Source organism: Pseudophryne corroboree, chromosome 5 (assembly GCF_028390025.1).
Source record: "Pseudophryne corroboree isolate aPseCor3 chromosome 5, aPseCor3.hap2, whole genome shotgun sequence".
NCBI lineage: Eukaryota > Metazoa > Chordata > Amphibia > Anura > Myobatrachidae > Pseudophryne > Pseudophryne corroboree.
In genome coordinates, this window is record NC_086448.1 from 601,559,962 (window position 1) to 601,579,686 (window position 19,725).

Consider the following 19,725-nt stretch of genomic DNA (forward strand, 5'->3'; position numbering starts at 1 on the left):
GTGTCATGATAGTAGAGATGAGTGAGTGGTCAAGGTGGGAAATAAGAAAATTGTGGTGGTGGTGACAGGGAATATGGTGGAATAGAAAAAAAAAATGATTTCAGTGGAAGGACATGGCAAATATGGAGTAATAGAATATTAAATTTAAGAAAACAAATATAAACTACATAGTAGAATAAAGCAGAGCACTAGTGGTGGGACTTGGTGATTGGGGAGGGTAAATCATGCCGATGTGGTTGTTACTAAAACACAGTTTTAAGTGGAAGGCACTTATGGCAAACATCTTGCAAATAAATTCAGTTCAGAAAACATTACTAGTTCAGAAAATAGGATTTTGGTTACCTACCGGTAAATCCTTTTCTCGTAGTCTGTAGAGGATGCTGGGGTCCATATTAGTACCATGGGGTATAGACGGGTCCACCAGGAGTCATTGGCACTTTAAGAGTTTAATAGTGTGGGCTGGCTCCTCCCTCTATGACCCTCCTACCAGACTCAGTCTAGAAACTGTGCCCGAGGAGACGACATACTTCGAGAGAAGGAATTACACAGATAGTGGCGAGATTCATACCAGCTCACACAAACATGAAAATCCGGCCAACATGCCATAACAAAGCAGCAACAGCTGAAACAGTAAATAACGCAGAACTTACCTAGGAACAAGGGAACACTGAACTATAAAACCAATGCAGGAAACGAAGCGCTGGGTGGGCGCCCAGCATCCTCTACGGACTACGAGAAAAGGATTTACCGGTAGGTAACCAAAATCCTATTTTCTCTAACGTCCTAGAGGATGCTGGGGTCCATATTAGTACCATGGGGATGTACCAAAGCTCCCAGTCGGGAGGGAGAGCGCGGAGGCTCCTGCAACACTGCCTGACCAAACTTGAGGTCATCAGAGGCCAAAGTATCAAACTTTTAAAACTTGGCTAACGTGTTCGACCCAGACCAAGTAGCTGCTCGGCAGAGTTGTATCGCTGAGACACCCCGGACAGCCGCCCAGGAAGAACCCACTTTACGAGTAGAGTGAGTCTTTACGGATTTCGGACACGGCAAACCTGCCGTGGAATAAGCATGCTGGATAGTGAACCTGATCCAGCGTGAAATCGACTGCTTAGAAGCAGGACATCCAGCTTTCTTTGGATCAGAGAGGACAAACAGAGTCACTTTTCCTATGACAAGCCGTCCTCTTAACATAAATCTTCAAAGTCCTCACTACATCCAAGGCCTTTGAAGTAATTGAGGAGTCTGTAGCCACTGGCACCACAATAGGCTGGTTGATGTGGAAAGCCGACACAACCTTAGACAGGAACTGTGGACGAGTCCTAAGTTCTGCCCTGTCTTCATGGAAGATCAGATAGGGGCTTTTACAAGATAAAGCCACCAATTCAGTCACGCGTCGTGCAGAAGCCAAGGCCAACAAGGTGACACCCTTCCACGTGAGAAACTTGAGATCAGCCTCCTGTAGAGGCTCAAACCAAGCAGATTGTAGGAACTGCAACACCACATCCAGATCCCATGGAGCCGTAGGCGCTACAAAGGGAGGCTGGATGTGCAGAACCCCTTTCAAAAAGGTCTGAACCTCAGGAAGAACAGCCAATTGTTTTTGGAAGAAGATGGACAAAGCAGAGATCTGGACCTTGATGGAGCCCAGTCTCAGCACCATATCTACCCCTGCTTGCAGTAAAAGGAGAAAACGTCCAAGTTAAAACTCCACCGCCGGAAACTTCTTGGCCTCACACCAAGAAACATATTTCTTTCAAATGTGATGGTAATGCTTAGACGTTACCTCCTTCCTGGCCTGTATCAGGGTAGGAATTACCTCACTCGGGATACCCTTCCGAGCTAAGATCTTGCATTCAACCGACATGCCGTCAAACAAAGCCGCGGTAAGTCTTGATAAGCGAATGGCCCCTGCAGAAGCAGATCCTCCCGAAGAGGTAAAGGCCGTGGATCTTCCAGCAGAAGAAGCAGCAGGTACGCGTACCAAGCCCTCCTTGGCCATTCCGGAGCAATGAGGATTGCCAGAACCTTCGTTCTTCTCACGAGTTGAAGAACCCTTGGTATCAGAGGAAGTGGAGGGAACACATACCAGTGCGTCCACCGCCACTGCCTGTGGGTCTCTTGACCTGGAACAGTACCTCTGTAGCTTCTTGTTGAGGCGGGAGGCCATCATGTCTATGTGAGGAACCCCCCACCAACCGGTTACCTCCTCGAATACCTCCAGATGGAGGCCCCACTCCCCTGGATGGAGATCGTGCCTGCTGAGGAAGTCTGCTTCCCAGTTGTCTACGCCCGGAATGAAGATTGCCGACATCGCCACCGTGTGCCTTTCTGCCCAGATGAGGATCTTTGACACCTCTGCCATGGCAGCGCTGCTCTTCGCTCCGCCTTGTCGGTTTATGTAGTCCACTGTGGTCACGTTGTCCGACTGCACCTGAACAGCCCGATCCTGTAGAAGGTGTGCTGCTTGTAGAAGGGCATTGTAAACGGCACTGAGTTCCAGGATGTTTATTGGGAGAAGTGACTCTTGATCAGACCGTCGTCCTTGAAAGGTTTCCCCCAGAGCGACCGCTCCCCAACCTCTGAGACTTGCATCTGTGGTCAAAAGGATCCAGTCTTGAATTCCGAACCTTCGCCCTTCCAGAAGGTGTGGAAGTTGCAGCCACCAGAGGAGTGAAATCCTGGCTTTCGGAGACAGGCGTATCCTCTTCTGCATGTGTAGGTGAGAGCCCGACCACAGGTCCAAAAGGTCCAGTTGAAAAGGTTGAGCATGAAACCTGCCGTACTGCAGAGCCTCGTAGGCGGCAACCATCTTCCCCAGAAGGCGTATGCATTGATGAACCGATACCCGGGTAGGCCGTAGGACATCACGGACCATTGTTTGAATCACCAACGCTTTCTCCGCCGGGAGAAATACCCTATGCACTTCCGTGTTGAGGATCATTCCCAGGAAAGACAGCCGCCTTGTCGGCTCCAGATGAGACTTCGGAAGATTCAGGATCCAACCGTGCTTCCTGAGCAGCTGTGTCGTGAGTGCGATGGACCGCAACAACCTCTCCCTGTATGACGCCTTGATCAGGAGATCGTCCAGATATGGAATTATGTTCACCCCCTGTTTGCGGAGGAGAACCATCATCTCCGCCATCACCTTGGTGAAGTTCCTTGGTGCTGTCGAGCGGCCAAACGGCAGCACCTGGAACTGATAGTGATCGTTCATCAGCGCAAACCTGAGATAAGCTTGATGCAGCGCCCAAATTGGAATGTGGAGGCAAGCATCCTTGATGTCCAGCGACACCAGGAACTCCCCCTCCGACAGCCTCGAAATGACAGCTCTCAGAGATTCCATCTTGAATTTGAACTTCTTGAGATAAGGGTTCAAAGATTTTAAATTTAGAATAGGCCGTACCGAAACATTCGATTTCGGTACCAAAGGTTCGAATAACCACCCTTGTTCCGTTGTTAAAGAGGGACCTGAACAATGACCTCTGACACCACCAATTTCCTGATGGCCTCCAGAAGAATTGCCCTGTCCGCCAGTAGAGCTGGTAAGCCTGACTTGAAGAAACGGTGAGGCGGGGGGCCCTTGAAACTCCAGACTGTACCTCCTGGACACTATATCCAGAACCCAGGGGTCCAGACCCGACGACACCCAGACGTGGCTGAACTGCCTGAGTCTCACCCCCACCTGACCTTCCTCCAGGTCTAGCTGTCCACCGTCATGCGGAGGACTTGGGGTATCAGAAGCGGGCTTCTGGGTCTGGGAATCTGTGGGAGCGGGTTTCTTTCCTTTGGCACGACCACCTCTGAAGGTGTTCGAAGGCTTATTCTTTCTAGGCCTCGCAGCCCGAAAGGACTGTGACGTGTTAGATGAAAAGGGCTTCTTCGTAGCCGGTGCAGCTAAGGAGAGAAAAGGAGACTTACCCGCGGTAGCCGTGGCAATCCATGAATCCAGCACCTCCCCCACATAGCCTGACCTTTGTACGGAAAGCTTTCCACACACTTCCTGGATTCCGGGTCCGCAGACCAGTTGCGCAGCCAGAGACCTCTGCGAGCAGAGACTGACATGGAGGAGATCCCCCCAGCCATGGAACCCAGGTAATTCATGGAATCCACCAGGAACCCTGCAGAATCCTGAATATTATGCAAAAACAAATCAACGTCAACTTTGTCCAGCGTAGACGATTCCTCCTTCAGAGTGATCGACCACCTAGCAATAGCTTTAGCAATCCAAGCACAGTCTATAGTAGGCCGCAATATAACCCCCGTAGCCGTGTAAATGGATATCAGCGTAGCATCCACCTTGCGATCTGCGGGGTCCTTTAATGCGGTAGATCCCGGGACCCGTAAAACAACCTGTTTGGACAGCCTGGATACAGGAGACGTCAACTATCGGCGGGGACGCCCACCTCTTTCTATCTTCCTCTGGGAAGGGAAAAGCCACCAACACCCTCTTGGGAATCTGGAATTTCTTTTCCAGAGTTTCCCATGCCTTTTCAAAGATAGCATTATATTCTTTGGATGCCGGGAAAGTGAGGGGGGCTCCACCTGTTCCGGAGCGGTGTCTGAAATGTGTAAAACATCCCTAACAGCCTCAATCAACTGCACCCCCTTGGCAAGTGATGCCGTCCCCCGCAATACATCCCCATCACCGTCTGCAGCGTAAGAGTCGGTGTCCATGTCATCCTGCATAATTGCAAGCGCCCTTTTATGAGAATGTACCGCCGGGGACCCCAAGGAGGCAGAATCAGACCATACTACCATAGAGGACTGGAGGACCTGAGTGGCGTGCTCAGTCCTAGCAACTCTATCAGAAATCTGGGAAATAGTCCCCCTCAGAGAGACTAACCATTCTGGCTCTCTAGCTGGGATCTGCGCTAAAACGGTGCAATCCTGATTACATGGTATGGAGTCCTCCTGGGAGGACAAATTCTCTGCAGCACATGACACATTGTCCCTAGACATGTTACCACACACACACACACACACAACACCCCACAAACACACAGGGTATTATGTAGGCAGAGTTCCCCCCCCCCCCAAGAAAGGCAGAGAGACACAGAGATTGGAGCCAACCCACACAGAGCTTTTAGGCAAAGGGAGTCCCTTCCCAGCGCTGACTGTGTCCCTTAATAGGTGACACAGCCTATTATGCAGCCTCCCCTCCCTTCTACAGCCCCCTGGTACCGTACAGACTGCTGGAGAAAGCTCTGGAGGGACCTGGATCCAGTGGATAGCGACTGCAGGCAGAGAAAATAGCGCTGAACGCTGCTGGGTCCGCTCTGAGGAGAAGCTCCGCCCCCTTCCATGGCGCCGGCTTCCCGCTCTCAAGAAGATTATACTGGCCTGGAGGATTTGGCTGACCCGGATCCGCAGACCCCGACATGCAGGAAACGACCAGTGCAGGGTCCGGAGCTGGCCCAGGGCGCTCCCCCCACCCCCCAGCGCCGCACCAAGGTATCGCTGAGCCTTCCAGGAGCGCAGTTAAGACCGCGCTCCTAACCCTCTAGCCGCCAACTTCACACTGTCCCCCCGCTTGCAAGGGGTGACAGTGACTCACTCGCCATCTTCAGCTCCTGGGGGGGTGGCGGCCGGCTGCCGGGGCGAGCGTTCCCCTGCGGCGGGGCGCGATCGGACCCCTCTGGAGCTAGTGCCCAGTCAGCGGGAGCAGTAAGTTAAGACTCCACGAGGCGGACACTGCTCCCCCACTCAGTCCCACGCTGCAGGGAGGATGTCGCCAACAGCCTCCCTGTAAAATAAAAAAAACTGAAAAGGAAGAAATAAACTCTTTTACTAAGAGAACTCTGTAGAGCTCCCCTAGCTGTGACCGGCTCCTCCGGGCACATTTTCTAAACTGAGTCTGGAAGGAGGGGCATAGAGGGAGAAGCCAGCCCACACTATTAAACTCTTAAAGTGCCAATGGCTCCTGGTGGACCAGTCTATACCCCATGATACTGATATGGACCCCAGCATCCTCTAGGACGTTAGAGAAAACTCATATGTTGGACTCTATCTGAACCCTGGCTTGCTGGTCATTGACAGACACAGTTTAGACCACAATTCCAGAACCTGATCTCCTAGGAAGAACACAGACATCGGTACAAATGTTATGCAAGGAATCCATCTCGGGAAACTGGTGTTTTTAGTGACAATCTGCAATAAAACTGAGGCTTACCCAACCATCAAATAGGTATCACCCATTAATTCAGGGATTATACTCATTTGACGCCTGTGACATAGAAGTAATTCTTGAGGTTTAAGAGACATGTCCAATAAACACATAGGCAGGTCTAAAATGAACTGTATAGCATTACTTCTAGGATTAAGAAGAAAGGAAAGTATAAAACAGGTTTATTAGGTCATGTAGAGAAGGAATGTTCTTTGAAGCAATGTATAAAATGTGATGTTCATGAATTCCATGGCATTTGACAGTTAAAAACATTTTGGCCCTACTTAAAAAGTATCTCTGGAACTTCAGAATCTGAACTGTACATTGGAGTTAATGAATTACAATCTTCCTATCTCAGTCCATCAGGACTATGCCCAGAAAAACAATCGTTACAAATTAATGAGACAAACACTATCATACACTTATTTTTGTGTTACTTTTATTTTGTCACATAATTATTTCATTTTTAATCACAAATATTATTTACAGCTCATAGACACCGCCATGGGGACCAGGTTCGCTCCCAGTTATGCCAATCTGTACATAGGTGACTTCGAGGACACCCATGTGTGGTGCACTGACTGGGCAGCGAACCTGGTTTTCTATGGTCGGTACATAGATCTATTTATTATTTGGGATGGGGACTCTTTTTCTGCCTCTTCCTTTGTCACTAGTCTCCAATCCAATTCACATAATCTCACTTTTACTCATTCTTATGATAGGAGCCGTGTGAACTTTCTGGATGTGACCCTCCAGATCAAAGACAACCAAATAACCACATCCAATTTTGTTAAACCAGTTAATACTAACTCCTACTTACACTACAGAAGTGCCCACCATACACCTTGGAAAGACAATATACCCAAGGGGCAATTAATGCGTCTGAGACGCAATTGTTCCGACATAGAGACGTTTAAAATACAAGCTGATGAACTTCTGGAATCTTTTAGAAATAGAGACTATCCATCAAATCTTTTGAAAAAGGCTTTAGAAGAGGTCCTAGGTATGAATAGACAAGATCTGTTACGTCCATCCTCCTCAAACAAGATAGAAAAATATGACCGAAAAGAGAGAGAAATGGCCTTTATCTGCAAATATAATAACTGTGCGAAAGAGATCAAAACAATAATTGAAAGAAATTATAGAGTATTGAAACATGACAATATTCTTGGGAGCCTTTTACCTAATAAACCACAGGTGATTTACAGAAAGAATAGGGCTTTAAAGACTATACTGGCTCCTAGCTATTTCAAAACCCCAACACTAGAGAAGAATAAAAACGACTCAAATTGGTTGACTAAGAAACCTTTAGGCTTCCACAGGTGTGGCAAAAGTAGATGTACAATGTGTCAACATATGGAACGTAAAACTACCTTTATCTCTATTCCATCTTCTAATGAAAAATATCAGTTGAGATCCTTTTTAAATTGTGACTCTAAATTCGTGATATACTTGTTGACATGTGGATGCGGTTTAAACTATGTGGGACGAACCACAAGACCGTTACACACGCGATTTATGGAACATCGACGGAACATAATACGCAAATACATGGCTCATAGTGTATCACGACATTATTATAATGAACATAATAATCCTGCCTGTCTCACGATAATGTGTCTTGAACATATTGCCCCTACGGATAGGGGAGGAGACAGATTTAATAAGCTTTGTCGGAGAGAAGTCTTCTGGATATTAAAGTTTAACTCTTTACATCCAGATGGACTGAATGAAGCAATTGAATTAAATTCGGTCCTCTAGTTGGGGATCTATGCCTCCATCCCTGTTCTAGTAATTCTTGTCCCAATATTTTCCATCCCTTCTCTATATATATCATCAGAAGATCTAGGCTGTTTGGGAAAACTTAATTTTCTATACAGTAGTTTGATGAAATTTTTTGGGTTAAAATTAAATTTTTGAGATGACTGTCAGTATAAGAAATGATGGTTTATATCTATGCACGTGTGTATATATATATATATATATATATATGGATCATATCAGACCAATTGCCTGATTGGTGATAGCAACTCCTGATTTTGGATATTATATGCACATGTGTGTACATTCATTTAATATTAAATCTCTCACGAATGTGTGTTATAAAGGTTCAAATAACAACTGAATACTTTTTATATGAAATTATTGGTCTAAATTATATGTGGGTACACACATATATATGTATGTATTATATATATGTATATGTGTGTACATGCAGGCGTGTGTATATATATATATATGTGTATATGAGTATAAGTGTGAATTACATATGTTTATAATTACACACGTGAATGTGCTTCATCTTTATTTCTGTGTTATATCTCTGCTCTTCATTTGTAACACATAATGTATTAAAATATTAAAACATATAAGAGGATTTTGTCTATATGTACTAATAGCCATATTGGTTATTTACAAATATTAAACGTGCTGGACCGAGTGAATTTCGGGAAAAGCCTTACTAATAATATAAATATAAGTCAGGTCCAATACGTTTATAATAATATTTTACTCACCGGTAAATCTATTTCTCGTAGTCCGTAGTGGATGCTGGGACTCCGTAAGGACCATGGGGAATAGCGGCTCCGCAGGAGACTGGGCACAACTAAAGAAAGCTTTAGGACTACCTGGTGTGCACTGGCTCCTCCCCCTATGACCCTCCTCCAGACGTCAGTTAGGATACTGTGCCCGGAAGAGCTGACACAATAAGGAAGGATTTTGAATCCCGGGTAAGACTCATACCAGCCACACCAATCACACCGTACAACTCGTGATATTATACCCAGTTAACAGTATGACAACAACGGAGCCTCTGCACAGATGGCTCTCAACAATAACCCTTTTGTTAACAATAACTATGTACAAGTATTGCAGACAATCCGCACTTGGGATGGGCGCCCAGCATCCACTACGGACTACGAGAAATAGATTTACCGGTGAGTAAAATCTTATTTTCTCTGACGTCCTAAGTGGATGCTGGGACTCCGTAAGGACCATGGGGATTATACCAAAGCTCCCAAACGGGCGGGAGAGTGCGGATGACTCTGCAGCACCGAATGAGCTAACTCCAGGTCCTCCTCAGCCAGGGTGTCAAACTTGTAAAATCTTGCAAATGTGTTTGACCCCGACCAAGTAGCAGCACGGCAAAGTTGTAAAGCCGAGACCCCTCGGGCAGCCGCCCAAGAAGAGCCCACCTTACTCGTGGAATGGGCTTTTACTGATCTAGGATGCGGCAGTCCCGCCGCAGAATGTGCAAGCTGAATTGTGCTACATATCCAGCGAGCAATAGTCTGCTTTGAAGCAGGAGCACCCATCTTGTTTGGTGCGTAGAGGATAAACAGCGAGTCAGTTTTCCGGACTCCAGCCGTTCTGGAAACATAAATTTTAAGGGCCCTGACTACATCCAGCAACTTGGAATCCTCCAAGTCCCGAGTAGCCGCAGGCACCACAATAGGTTGGTTCAAATGAAACGCTGAAACCACCTTAGGCAGAAATTGGGGACGAGTCCTCAATTCCGCCCTATCCATATGGAAAATCAGATAAGGGCTTTTACATGACAAAGCCGCCAACTCTGACACACGCCTGGCCGAAGCCAGGGCCAATAGCATGACCACTTTCCACGTGAGATATTTTAACTCCACGGTTTTAAGTGGCTCAAACCAATGCGATTTAAGGAAATCCAACACCACGTTGAGATCCCAAGGTGCCACTGGAGGCACAAAAGGAGGCTGAATATGCAGCACTCCTTTAACAAAAGTCTGAACTTCCGGCAGGGAAGCCAGTTCTTTTTGGAAGAAAATCGACAGACGAAATCTGGACCTTAATGGACCCCAATTTGAGGCCCATAGTCACCCCTGACTGTAGGAAGTGCAGGAATCGACCCAGTTGAAATTCCTCCGTTGGGGCCTTCCTGGCCTCACACCAAGCAACATATTTTCGCCATATGCGGTGATAATGTTTTGCGGTCACGTCCTTCCTGGCTTTGATCAGCGTAGGAATGACTTCCTCCGGAATGTCCTTTTCCTTCAGGATCCGGTGTTCAACCGCCATGCCGTCAAACGCAGCCGCGGTAAGTCTTGGAACAAACAAGGCCCCTGCTGCAGCAGGTCTTGTCTGAGCGGTAGAGGCCATGGGTCCTCTGAGATCATTTCTTGAAGTTCTGGGTACCAAGCTCTTCTTGGCCAATCCGGAACAATGATTATAGTTCTTACTCTTCTCCTTATTATCCTCAGCACCCTTGGTATGAGAGGAAGAGGAGGAAACACATAAACCGACCGGTACAACCACGGTGTCACTAGAGCGTCCACCGCTATCGCCTGAGGGTCCCTTGACCTGGCGCAATAGTTTTCTAGCTTTTTGTTGAGGCGGGACGCCATCATGTCCACCTGTGGCCATTCCCATCGGTTTGTAATCAGCCGGAAGACTTCTGGATGAAGTCCCCACTCTCCCGGGTGGAGGTCGTGTCTGCTGAGGAAGTCTGCTTCCCAGTTGTCCACTCCCGGAATAAACACTGCCGACAGTGCTAACACGTGATTTCCCATCGGAGAATCCTCGTGGCTTCTGCCATCGCCATCCTGCTTCTCGTGCCGCCCTGTCGGTTTACATGGGCAACCGCCGTGATGTTGTCTGACTGAATCAGTACTGGCTGACTTTGAAGCAGGGGTCTTGCCTGACTTAGGGCATTGTAATTGGCTCTTAGTTCCAGAATATTTATGTGTAGGGACATTTCCTGGCTTGACCATAGTCCCTGGAAATTTCTTCCCTGTGTGACTGCTCCCCAGCCTCGAAGGCTGGCGTCCGTGGTTACCAGGACCTAGTCCTGTATGCCGAATCTGCGGCCCTCCAGAAGATGAGCACTCTGCAGCCACCACAGTAGAGACACCCTGGTCCTTGCAGACAGGGTTATCCTCTGATGCATCTGAAGATGCGATCCGGACCACTTGTCCAACAGATCCCACTGAAAGATCCGTGCATGGAACCTTCCGAACGGAATTGCTTCGTAAGAAGCTACCATCTTTCCCAGGACTCGCGTGCAGTGGTGCACCGACACCTGTTTTGGTCTTAGGAGGTCTCTGACAAGAGATGACAACTCCTTGTCCTTCTCCTCCGGGAGAAACACCCTTTTCTGTTCTGTGTCCAGAACCATCCCCAGGAACAATAGACGTGTTGCAGGAACCAGCTGTGACTTTGGAATATTCAGGATCCAGCCGTGCTGTTGTAGCACCTGCCGAGCAAGTGCTACTCCGATCAACAACTGTTCCTTGGACCTTGCCTTTATCAGGAGATCGTCCAAGTACGGGATAATTATAACTCCCTTTTTTCGCAGGAGTATCATCACCTCGGCCATTACCTTGGTAAACACCCTCGGTGCCGTGGACAGACCAAACGGCAGCGTCTGGAATTGGTAATGACAGTCCTGTACCACAAATCTGAGGTACTCCTGGTGAGGAGAGTAAATGGGGACATGCAGGTAAGCATCCTTGATGTCCAGTGATACCATGTAATCCCCTTCCTCCAGGCTTGAGATAACCGCCCTGAGCTATTCCATCTTGAACTTTAACCGTTTTATATACGTGTTCAAAGATTTTAAATTTAAAATGGGTCTCACCGAACCGTCCGGTTTCGGTACCACAAACATTGTGGAATAGTAACCCCTTCCTTGTTGAAGGAGGGGTACCTTGACTATCACCTGCTGCGAATACAGCTTGTGAATTGCCTCTATCACAGCCTCCCTGTCCAAGGGAGACGTTGGCAAGGCAGATATTAGGAAACGGCGAGGGGGAGACGTCTCGAATTTCAGCTTGTATCCCTGAGACACTACTTGTAGAATCCAGGGATCCACCTGTGAGCAAGCCCACTGATCACTGAAGCACTTGAGACGGGCCCCCACCGCACCTGGCTCCGCCAGTGGAGCCCCAGCGTCATGCTGTGGACTTAGCGGAAGCAGGGGAGGACTTTTGTTCCTGGGAACTGGCTGTATTTTGCAGCTTTTTCCCTCTACCTCTGCCTCTGGGCAGAAAGGACGCGCCTTTAACCCGCTTGCCTTTCTGGGGCCGAAAGGACTGTACCTGATAATACGGTGCTTTCTTTTGCTGTGAGGGGACATGGGGTAAAAATGCTGATTTTCCAGCTGTCGCTGTGGAAACTAGGTCCGAGAGACCATCCCCAAATAACTCCTCACCCTTGTAAGGCAAAACTTCCATGTGCCTTTTAGAATCTGCATCCCCTGTCCACTGCCGGGTCCTTAAACCCCTTCTGGCAGAAATGGACAGTGCATTTATTCTAGATGCCAGCCGGCAAATATCCCTCTGTGCATCTCTCATATACAGAACCGCGTCTTTTATATGCTCTATGGTTAGCAATATAGTGTCCCTGTCTAAGGTATCAATATTTTCTGACAGGGAATCTGACCACGCAGCTGCAGCACTGCACATCCATGCTGAAGCAATAGCTGGTCGCAGTATAATGCCTGAGTGTGTATAAACAGACTTCAGGATAGCCTCCTGCTTTCTATCGGCAGGTTCCTTGAGGGCGGCCGTGTCCGGAGACGGCAGTGCCACCTTCTTTGATAGTCGTGTGTCTCCCAGCGTAACCTGTCCTCTGGCGGGAAAGGGTACGCCATTAGTAACTTTTTATCAGGGGAAGCCCACGCTTCTTCACACACTTCATTTAATTTATCAGATGGGGGAAAAACCACTGGTAGTTTTTTCTCCCCCAACATTATACCCTTTTTTGTGGTACCTGGGGTAACATCAGAAATGTGCAAGACATTTTTCATTGCCGCAATCATATAACGGGTGGCTCTATTGGAATGTACAGTAGTCTCCTCGTCGTCGACACTGGAGTCGGTATCCGTGTCGACGTCTGTGTCTGCCATCTGAGGTAGCGGGCGTTTTAGAGCCCCTGATGGCTTTTGAGACGCATGGGCAGGCACGAGCTGAGAAGCCGGCTGTCCCACATCTGTTATGTCGTCAAATCTCTTATGTAAAGAGTCGACACTGTCACGTAATTCCTTCCACATTACCATCCATTCAGGTGTCGGCCCCGCAGGGGGTGACATCACATTTATCGGCACCTGCTCCGCCTCCACATAAGCCTCCTCATCAAACATGTCGACACAGCAGTACCGACACACCGCACACACACAGGAAATGCTCTGACTGAGGACAGGACCCCACAAAAGCCCTTTGGGGAGACAGAGGGAGAGTATGCCAGCACACACCAGAGCGCTATATAACACAGGGATTAACACTATAACTGAGTGATTTTTCCCCTATAGCTGCTTATATATATGTAATACTGCGCCTAAATTTAGTGCCCCCCCTCTCTTTTTAACCCTTTGAGCCTGAAAACTACAGGGGAGAGCCTGGGGAGCTGTCTTCCAGCTGCACTGTGAGGATAAAATGGCGCCAGTGTGCTGAGGGAGATAGCCCCGCCCCTATTTCAACTGACTTTCTCCCGCTGTTACTGGTTCTCTGGCAGGGGTATTTTTACACCTATATAGCCTTCCTGACTATATATGGTGTAGATTTGCCAGCCACGGTATATTATATTGCTGCTCAGGGCGCCCCCCCAGCGCCCTGCACCCATCAGTGACCGGAGTGTGAGGTGTGCATGAGGAGCAATGGCGCACAGCTGCAGTGCTGTGCGCTACCTTGTTGAAGACCGAAGTCTTCTGCCGCCGATTTTCCGGACCAACTTCTTGCTTCTGGCTCTGTAAGGGGGACGGCGGCGCGGCTCCGGGACCGGACGATCGAGGTCGGGCCCTGTGTTCAATCCCTCTGGAGCTAATGGTGTCCAGTAGCCTAAGAAGCCCAAGCTAGCTGCAAGCAGGTAGGTTCGCTTCTTCTCCCCTTAGTCCCTCGTAGCAGTGAGTCTGTTGCCAGCAGATCTCACTGAAAATAAAAAACCTAAACTATTACTTTCTTTCTAGGAGCTCAGGAGAGCCTCCTAGTGTGCATCCAGCTCGGCCGGGCACAAGATTCTAACTGACGTCTGGAGGAGGGTCATAGGGGGAGGAGCCAGTGCACACCAGGTAGTCCTAAAGCTTTCTTTAGTTGTGCCCAGTCTCCTGCGGAGCCGCTATTCCCCATGGTCCTTACGGAGTCCCAGCATCCACTTAGGACGTCAGAGAAATATATTTATATTTATTTCTATTTGTATATAACGTTTCTCTCTCACTAATTATGGTCACGTCATTTGGGGATTTGTGAGATATATAACTAAAGTACAAGCATAGAAAGAACAGTTAGTACCCTTTGTGAAGGGGATTTTCCTCCGATGACGTCACTCATAACATATGACTAATGTGAACCAATGATTAGCAAGTCACGTGATCGGAGACTCGGGGTCACGTGCACCAAAAGGATCCTTCTAAACCTAGAAACTACAATAAGTACCTTCTAAGAAGGGGACGATCGAGTCTCCGATCATGTGACTTAGATCACATGCTACAATGGGACCAATAGGATTGTATAGAATCCGGATCACGTGTTCTTTAATGTCATGTGACCGGCTTCATTCAATTTTAGTTTTATGTATAAATCAAGTATTAATACTCGTTTTGAGGTGGGATTTGTTTTGCATATAACAGCAGAATTTTGTGCAAATAATGATATATTTAAAGCTATATTTGTGACGGTTTGCTGCGGTTTTTAATTAAGCACCGGACAGGTGTTGGTTATCAATTTATTAAGCAGGGTATAAATAGAGACCCAATATACACTGAATTCATGCTCCTGAGGAAGTTGGATCACTCTGTTGCCAGCGAAACACGTTGAGCCTATCTACCCACCTGGGCATCACTCCACGATATATTGGGACTTTGACATCTTCGGCACCTATTGGACACTGCTCCTATCACTGGGAAATTTATTCAAACAAAGATAAAAGACCGGATCCACAAACACAGCTAGCAATGGACTCTTCCTAAAGCTGATGCCATCATATATCTCCATTGTGGAACTGGTAACTATCTTCTGCTACAGTGAATGCCATCTGGAGACTGTCCTAGCCGTAACAATATATGTCCCAGAGGAGAGTGGATGCAAAAGTGATTATACCCAGGGGGAATTTATAATTTAAAGTGTTATTAAGAATAATAACAGGAATCTATTCCTGGCTTAATGGTTTAATAAATTGTTATATTATTCAGCAAACCGTCTTTATATAATTCTTACAGCCAGCGCTGGTACTTTGTGTTTTTATTTTTGTGAGGGCCTGCTAACTTGACAACAGGTCAAAAGGGAACAAAGCTACGGAAGCATAAATAGTCCCACACGTATAGCGATAAAGTTAGCAGTCTTCATTTCCACTGTGGAAAGAAGAGAAGTCAAGTCCTATCAACACACTAGCCATTCTTATGATGAAGTTTTAATACCAGTAGGATTCCTTTCCAGACTACTAAACATAGTCCGATGACCACTACAAGCAAAAGGAGCTCTTGCAGCTAAAATGAACATGTTTCGGTTTAATCTGAGAAAAGGACAAACTCTTCATGCTCATAGAGCGGTATTCTTCTGCAGTAACTCAAAAAGTCAACACACTGTAGACAAAATAATTTTTTTTAAGTATTGTTGTACATTAAAAATAACTGTTTTAAGTTTAGAATTTTTGATCACTTACTTCCAATAACAAAGTCTTCACTACTCAGCAGATCATTAACTTCTCCAGAAAAACTAACACCTTGTTCATTATCAAATGGTTTATAGTATGCAAGATCAGTGACCCACTTGCCTTCTTCATTTTTGTAAACCACACTATGTGCTGAACCTTCCACTGGGGGGAAAAAAAAAAAAAAAAATCAATTTTTTTTTGAAGTTCCACAAAACAAAAATAAACATCAGCATTTAGCTTAATACACAACAATATGCTGTGTAGTTCTGTATGGCTGTCTTTTTGGAGTATCACGACTTACTGGATGTACAGTAGCCTCAATTTACTTTAGCAGATGTGCTTACTGAATATCCTAATATTCATTAACCTATAGTAAATGTAATTTAGTGCAACTATTTCATTAATAAGGGGTGTATTCAATTAAGGGGTGTATTCAATTATAGTCGGAACTGCGATGTTGTCGGAAAGACGGCAGTTTCCGACTTTTGTAGGTCGAGCCGTGAGTCGACCTATTCAATGGGGCTGTCATTTTTCCGACAGGTTGGCAATTCCGACTTGTCGGAAAACACGTGGATCGGCGGATTAGGTCGAGCCGTGAGTCGACCTATTCAATGGGGCTGTCGTTTTTTCCGACAGGTTGGCAATTATGACTTGTCGGAAAACACGTGGATCGGCGGATTAGCCGCCGATCCAAGTGTTTTGTCGGGTCTGTGGACAAATCCGACAGCTTTTAGTCCCATTTTCGACAATGTCAATCCAACTTTAAAAGAAGTAGGACTGACATTGTCGAGAACGGCCAAAACCTGTAGGATTTGGCAGCAAATTGAATACTGCATTGTCGGATCCTTTCCGTCGGAAAGGATCAGACATGCATTGAATAGAACCCTAAGTTGGAATTCAGCAGTTACAAAGGCAATGCTTTTATTTGCAGCAGTTTTCTCCCCCACACTAGATTTCTCGACCAGTCAGCCTGGTGAAACTCCCCTGCCATCCGGCTTTGCGAAGCAGCGCAACTGATTAGCTGTGTGTCAGGCTAGTGTGCAGAGCTGCTCGCGTAAACGCTCAGCAGCCGTGTGTGGTCTGTTACTGGGCCTTCTGTATAGCAAGCAAGTGGGTCAGTATCTGGGATGCGGTTTAAAAAAAATATATATATACACCATGTGTGTCAAAAACAGTGTGCAGGTTCTGGTCTAATCTTAAAAAATAAATGTGTGTCTATAAAGCAAGCATACTAATAACAGTTCTCGAATTAATTTTAAAATGGCTAGACACACATGCACAATTGTGGCACCATTTTGTCTTTGCTGTACAGTGTCTAAGAATCAGTGGAGTTATTGCTGCACTGGAAAGATAGGCCACTTTTCAACAATATGACATCACAGCTGAAGGTTTAAGCAAATAACTTGTAGCTTCACTTATGATGCTTTCAGTGTACATCCTATCATCTGAATTGTCTAAAGTTTGGTAACGGGGGGTATCCTATTCGCCAAGGTTAAGTTTTCTTGCAGAATTTTTTTTGTTGTTGCCATTTTTGCCTGATAGCTATCAAGCTATTTTTATTGCGAGAAACATTACTCTTTTTGCACAAAAACACGTAATAGGCACGGATCTGTGTTTTTGCAGCCGCTAAGTGCCATCATCGGGGCTAAATCCTTGATAAGTGCTTGCATTAGAGCTAACATGATAGATAAATTACTGCAGCTAATTGGCTACAGTCCTAAACATTTCTGGTGAATGGTCAGAGTCAAAAATAGTTCTGATGCATTTAAGACAACTACAGCATCTATGGTAAATACATAGTTATTAAGCACCTAGAAGCAAGAATTCCAGAGATGCCAATCTTTTCCTGTTTTTCAAGCACTCTCAATATGGAGAGCCATAACCAAAATGATGCTTGCGAGATTCTTTTTGAGCATTATTCTAAAAATAGATGTCCTGCAATCTTAAACTACAAAAAAGTTAATTAGAATGGGAAGCTACAACAATATTGATTGAACTAGAGTCCTACAAAAATCTAGATTCAAAACAAAAAGCATACATTTTCAACAACCGAGCTCAAACCCACGTGATCGGGTTTCTGAAGAAACATTAAAAAAATATTAAGAATCTGGGGTATTTTTGGGCCAATCCATGCTGTGATTTGAAGTCAGACTGGTATAAAAACAATGACAATATGTACCTTCAAAACTTTAGAATGTAAGCTCTCACGAGTAGGGCCCTTTTCCCTCATGTGCTTATCCTTTTCATAATTTAATCATCTTCAAATGCGCCAAACCCAGCAGTCTTCCACCACCTGATGCTTATTCCAGTGTCATCTGCTGATGTAGCTATGTTTATTTACCCTGTACTTGCCCTATATTGTCTTCATTTGTAAATCGCTGTTTTCCTGTTTTGATTATTTGTTTTTGTACTCTGCAATTGGGCGCTGCGGAACCCTTGTGGCACCATATAAATAAAGGTTATTAAAAAAAAAAAAAAACAGACCAAGTGACAGTTCAAGTAAAATTTAACATGCAATGTAGATTTAGAGAAAGCTAAAATGGGATTACAAAATTACTAAATTCCAGAAGAGAGGAGTTAAACCAAACATTTTGAGAGGATCAAAATTTCTTTGAAAGAGAGAGAAACCCACGAAGCAGGAGGAGATAAAAGGGCAATACAAAAAATAATAATTTTTTTTTATATGTGCCCCAGCTTCAAAACCAGGTTTATTTAATCTCTCTGTGGTCTCAAATATTAAAAAGCTCTCTTTTAATAGATATCTTGCTTACAATACTTTGAAAGAAAAAAACAACTGCTGACAACCCTACTATTTTATAAGTTTTAGAGGTGGTAAAAATATTGGAAGCCCTTGTGTTACAGGATAGTTATTTCCAGTAAGGGTAGTATCCTAACACATGCTTTAATTTACCACAAGGTAAATACAGGCATTTTAGGCCGATAGTACTATTATACAATCCAATTACTTCACGTTTTTTACCATTCAGTAAAATTACCAGTTATCGGCCGAAAAACACATGGGATACGGGATAAGTAGCCATGTGTGTTAAAAGTCGTTACTACCTCACATTTTACCTACAGTGGATGAATTCCCCCGAAGCAAAAAACTACTACAGAAAGTTTTATTTATTAAAAAGGTAAATGATTTTATAGTGAGAGTGAGAGAGAGAGTGAGTGAGTGAGTGAGTGAGTGAGTGAGTGTGTTTTTTAATTTGGTAAATATAACCATTTGAAGAACTAGGGGCAGATTCAATTAGCTGTAAGATCCATAGTGTGAAGTTGCGCATTAAATTAAAAAGCGATTCACGGGGTATTTTCATGAAGCGCACTCAGAAATCCACTGCAATTCAATTAGAAATAGCATTGTGCCAATATGCGCAGACTAAATAGTATGACAGAACGGGAATAGTCAAACCCAATTAAAATGGAAAATAAGATAGCAGAACAGTGTAGAGGGTTGCTAGCAGCCATAAGCAAAGTATTGGTAGCAGATAAATGGTATCTAAATGGTTTATTTTCACAATTTAAATTAATTATCAATAATTAGCGCCAACAATTGCATTTCAGCAAATAAGTATCTTTTCAAAATAGTGTTTTGGAGGGGATAATAAAACGTCTCTGTAATTTGTAGGCGGAATATACAAATCCGTATTATCCTACAGTATCTGCAAGTTTAAAAACCCCTATCCCATCTATTTTTTAGAGAGAAAAAAATGAAAAAGAAAAAATAGGATTTTAGTACCTACCGGTAAATCCTTTTCTCTTAGTCCGTAGAGAATGCTGGGGACTCCAAAAAGACCATGGGGGTATAGACGGATTCGCAGGAGCTTGGGCACACTATAAAGACTTAAACTAGGTGTGAACTGGCTCCTCCCTCTATGCCCCTCCTCCAGACCTCAGTTAGAAAACTGTGCCCAGGAGAGATGGACATTTCGAGAAAAGAA

The 19,725-nt window shown here is 45.4% G+C and overlaps 1 protein-coding gene across 3 annotated transcripts in view; it reads right to left on the reverse strand.

Annotated features, from left to right (window-relative positions):
* Positions 1-19,725, reverse strand: part of CEP192 (centrosomal protein 192) — a 639,877-nt gene that overhangs the window by 309,412 nt on the left and 310,740 nt on the right. For all 3 annotated transcript variants that reach the window (XM_063923418.1, XM_063923417.1, XM_063923415.1), the window contains one exon: positions 15,791-15,943. In XM_063923418.1, the coding sequence (XP_063779488.1) occupies positions 15,791-15,943 (153 nt within the window). The remainder of the gene's footprint in view (positions 1-15,790; positions 15,944-19,725) is intronic.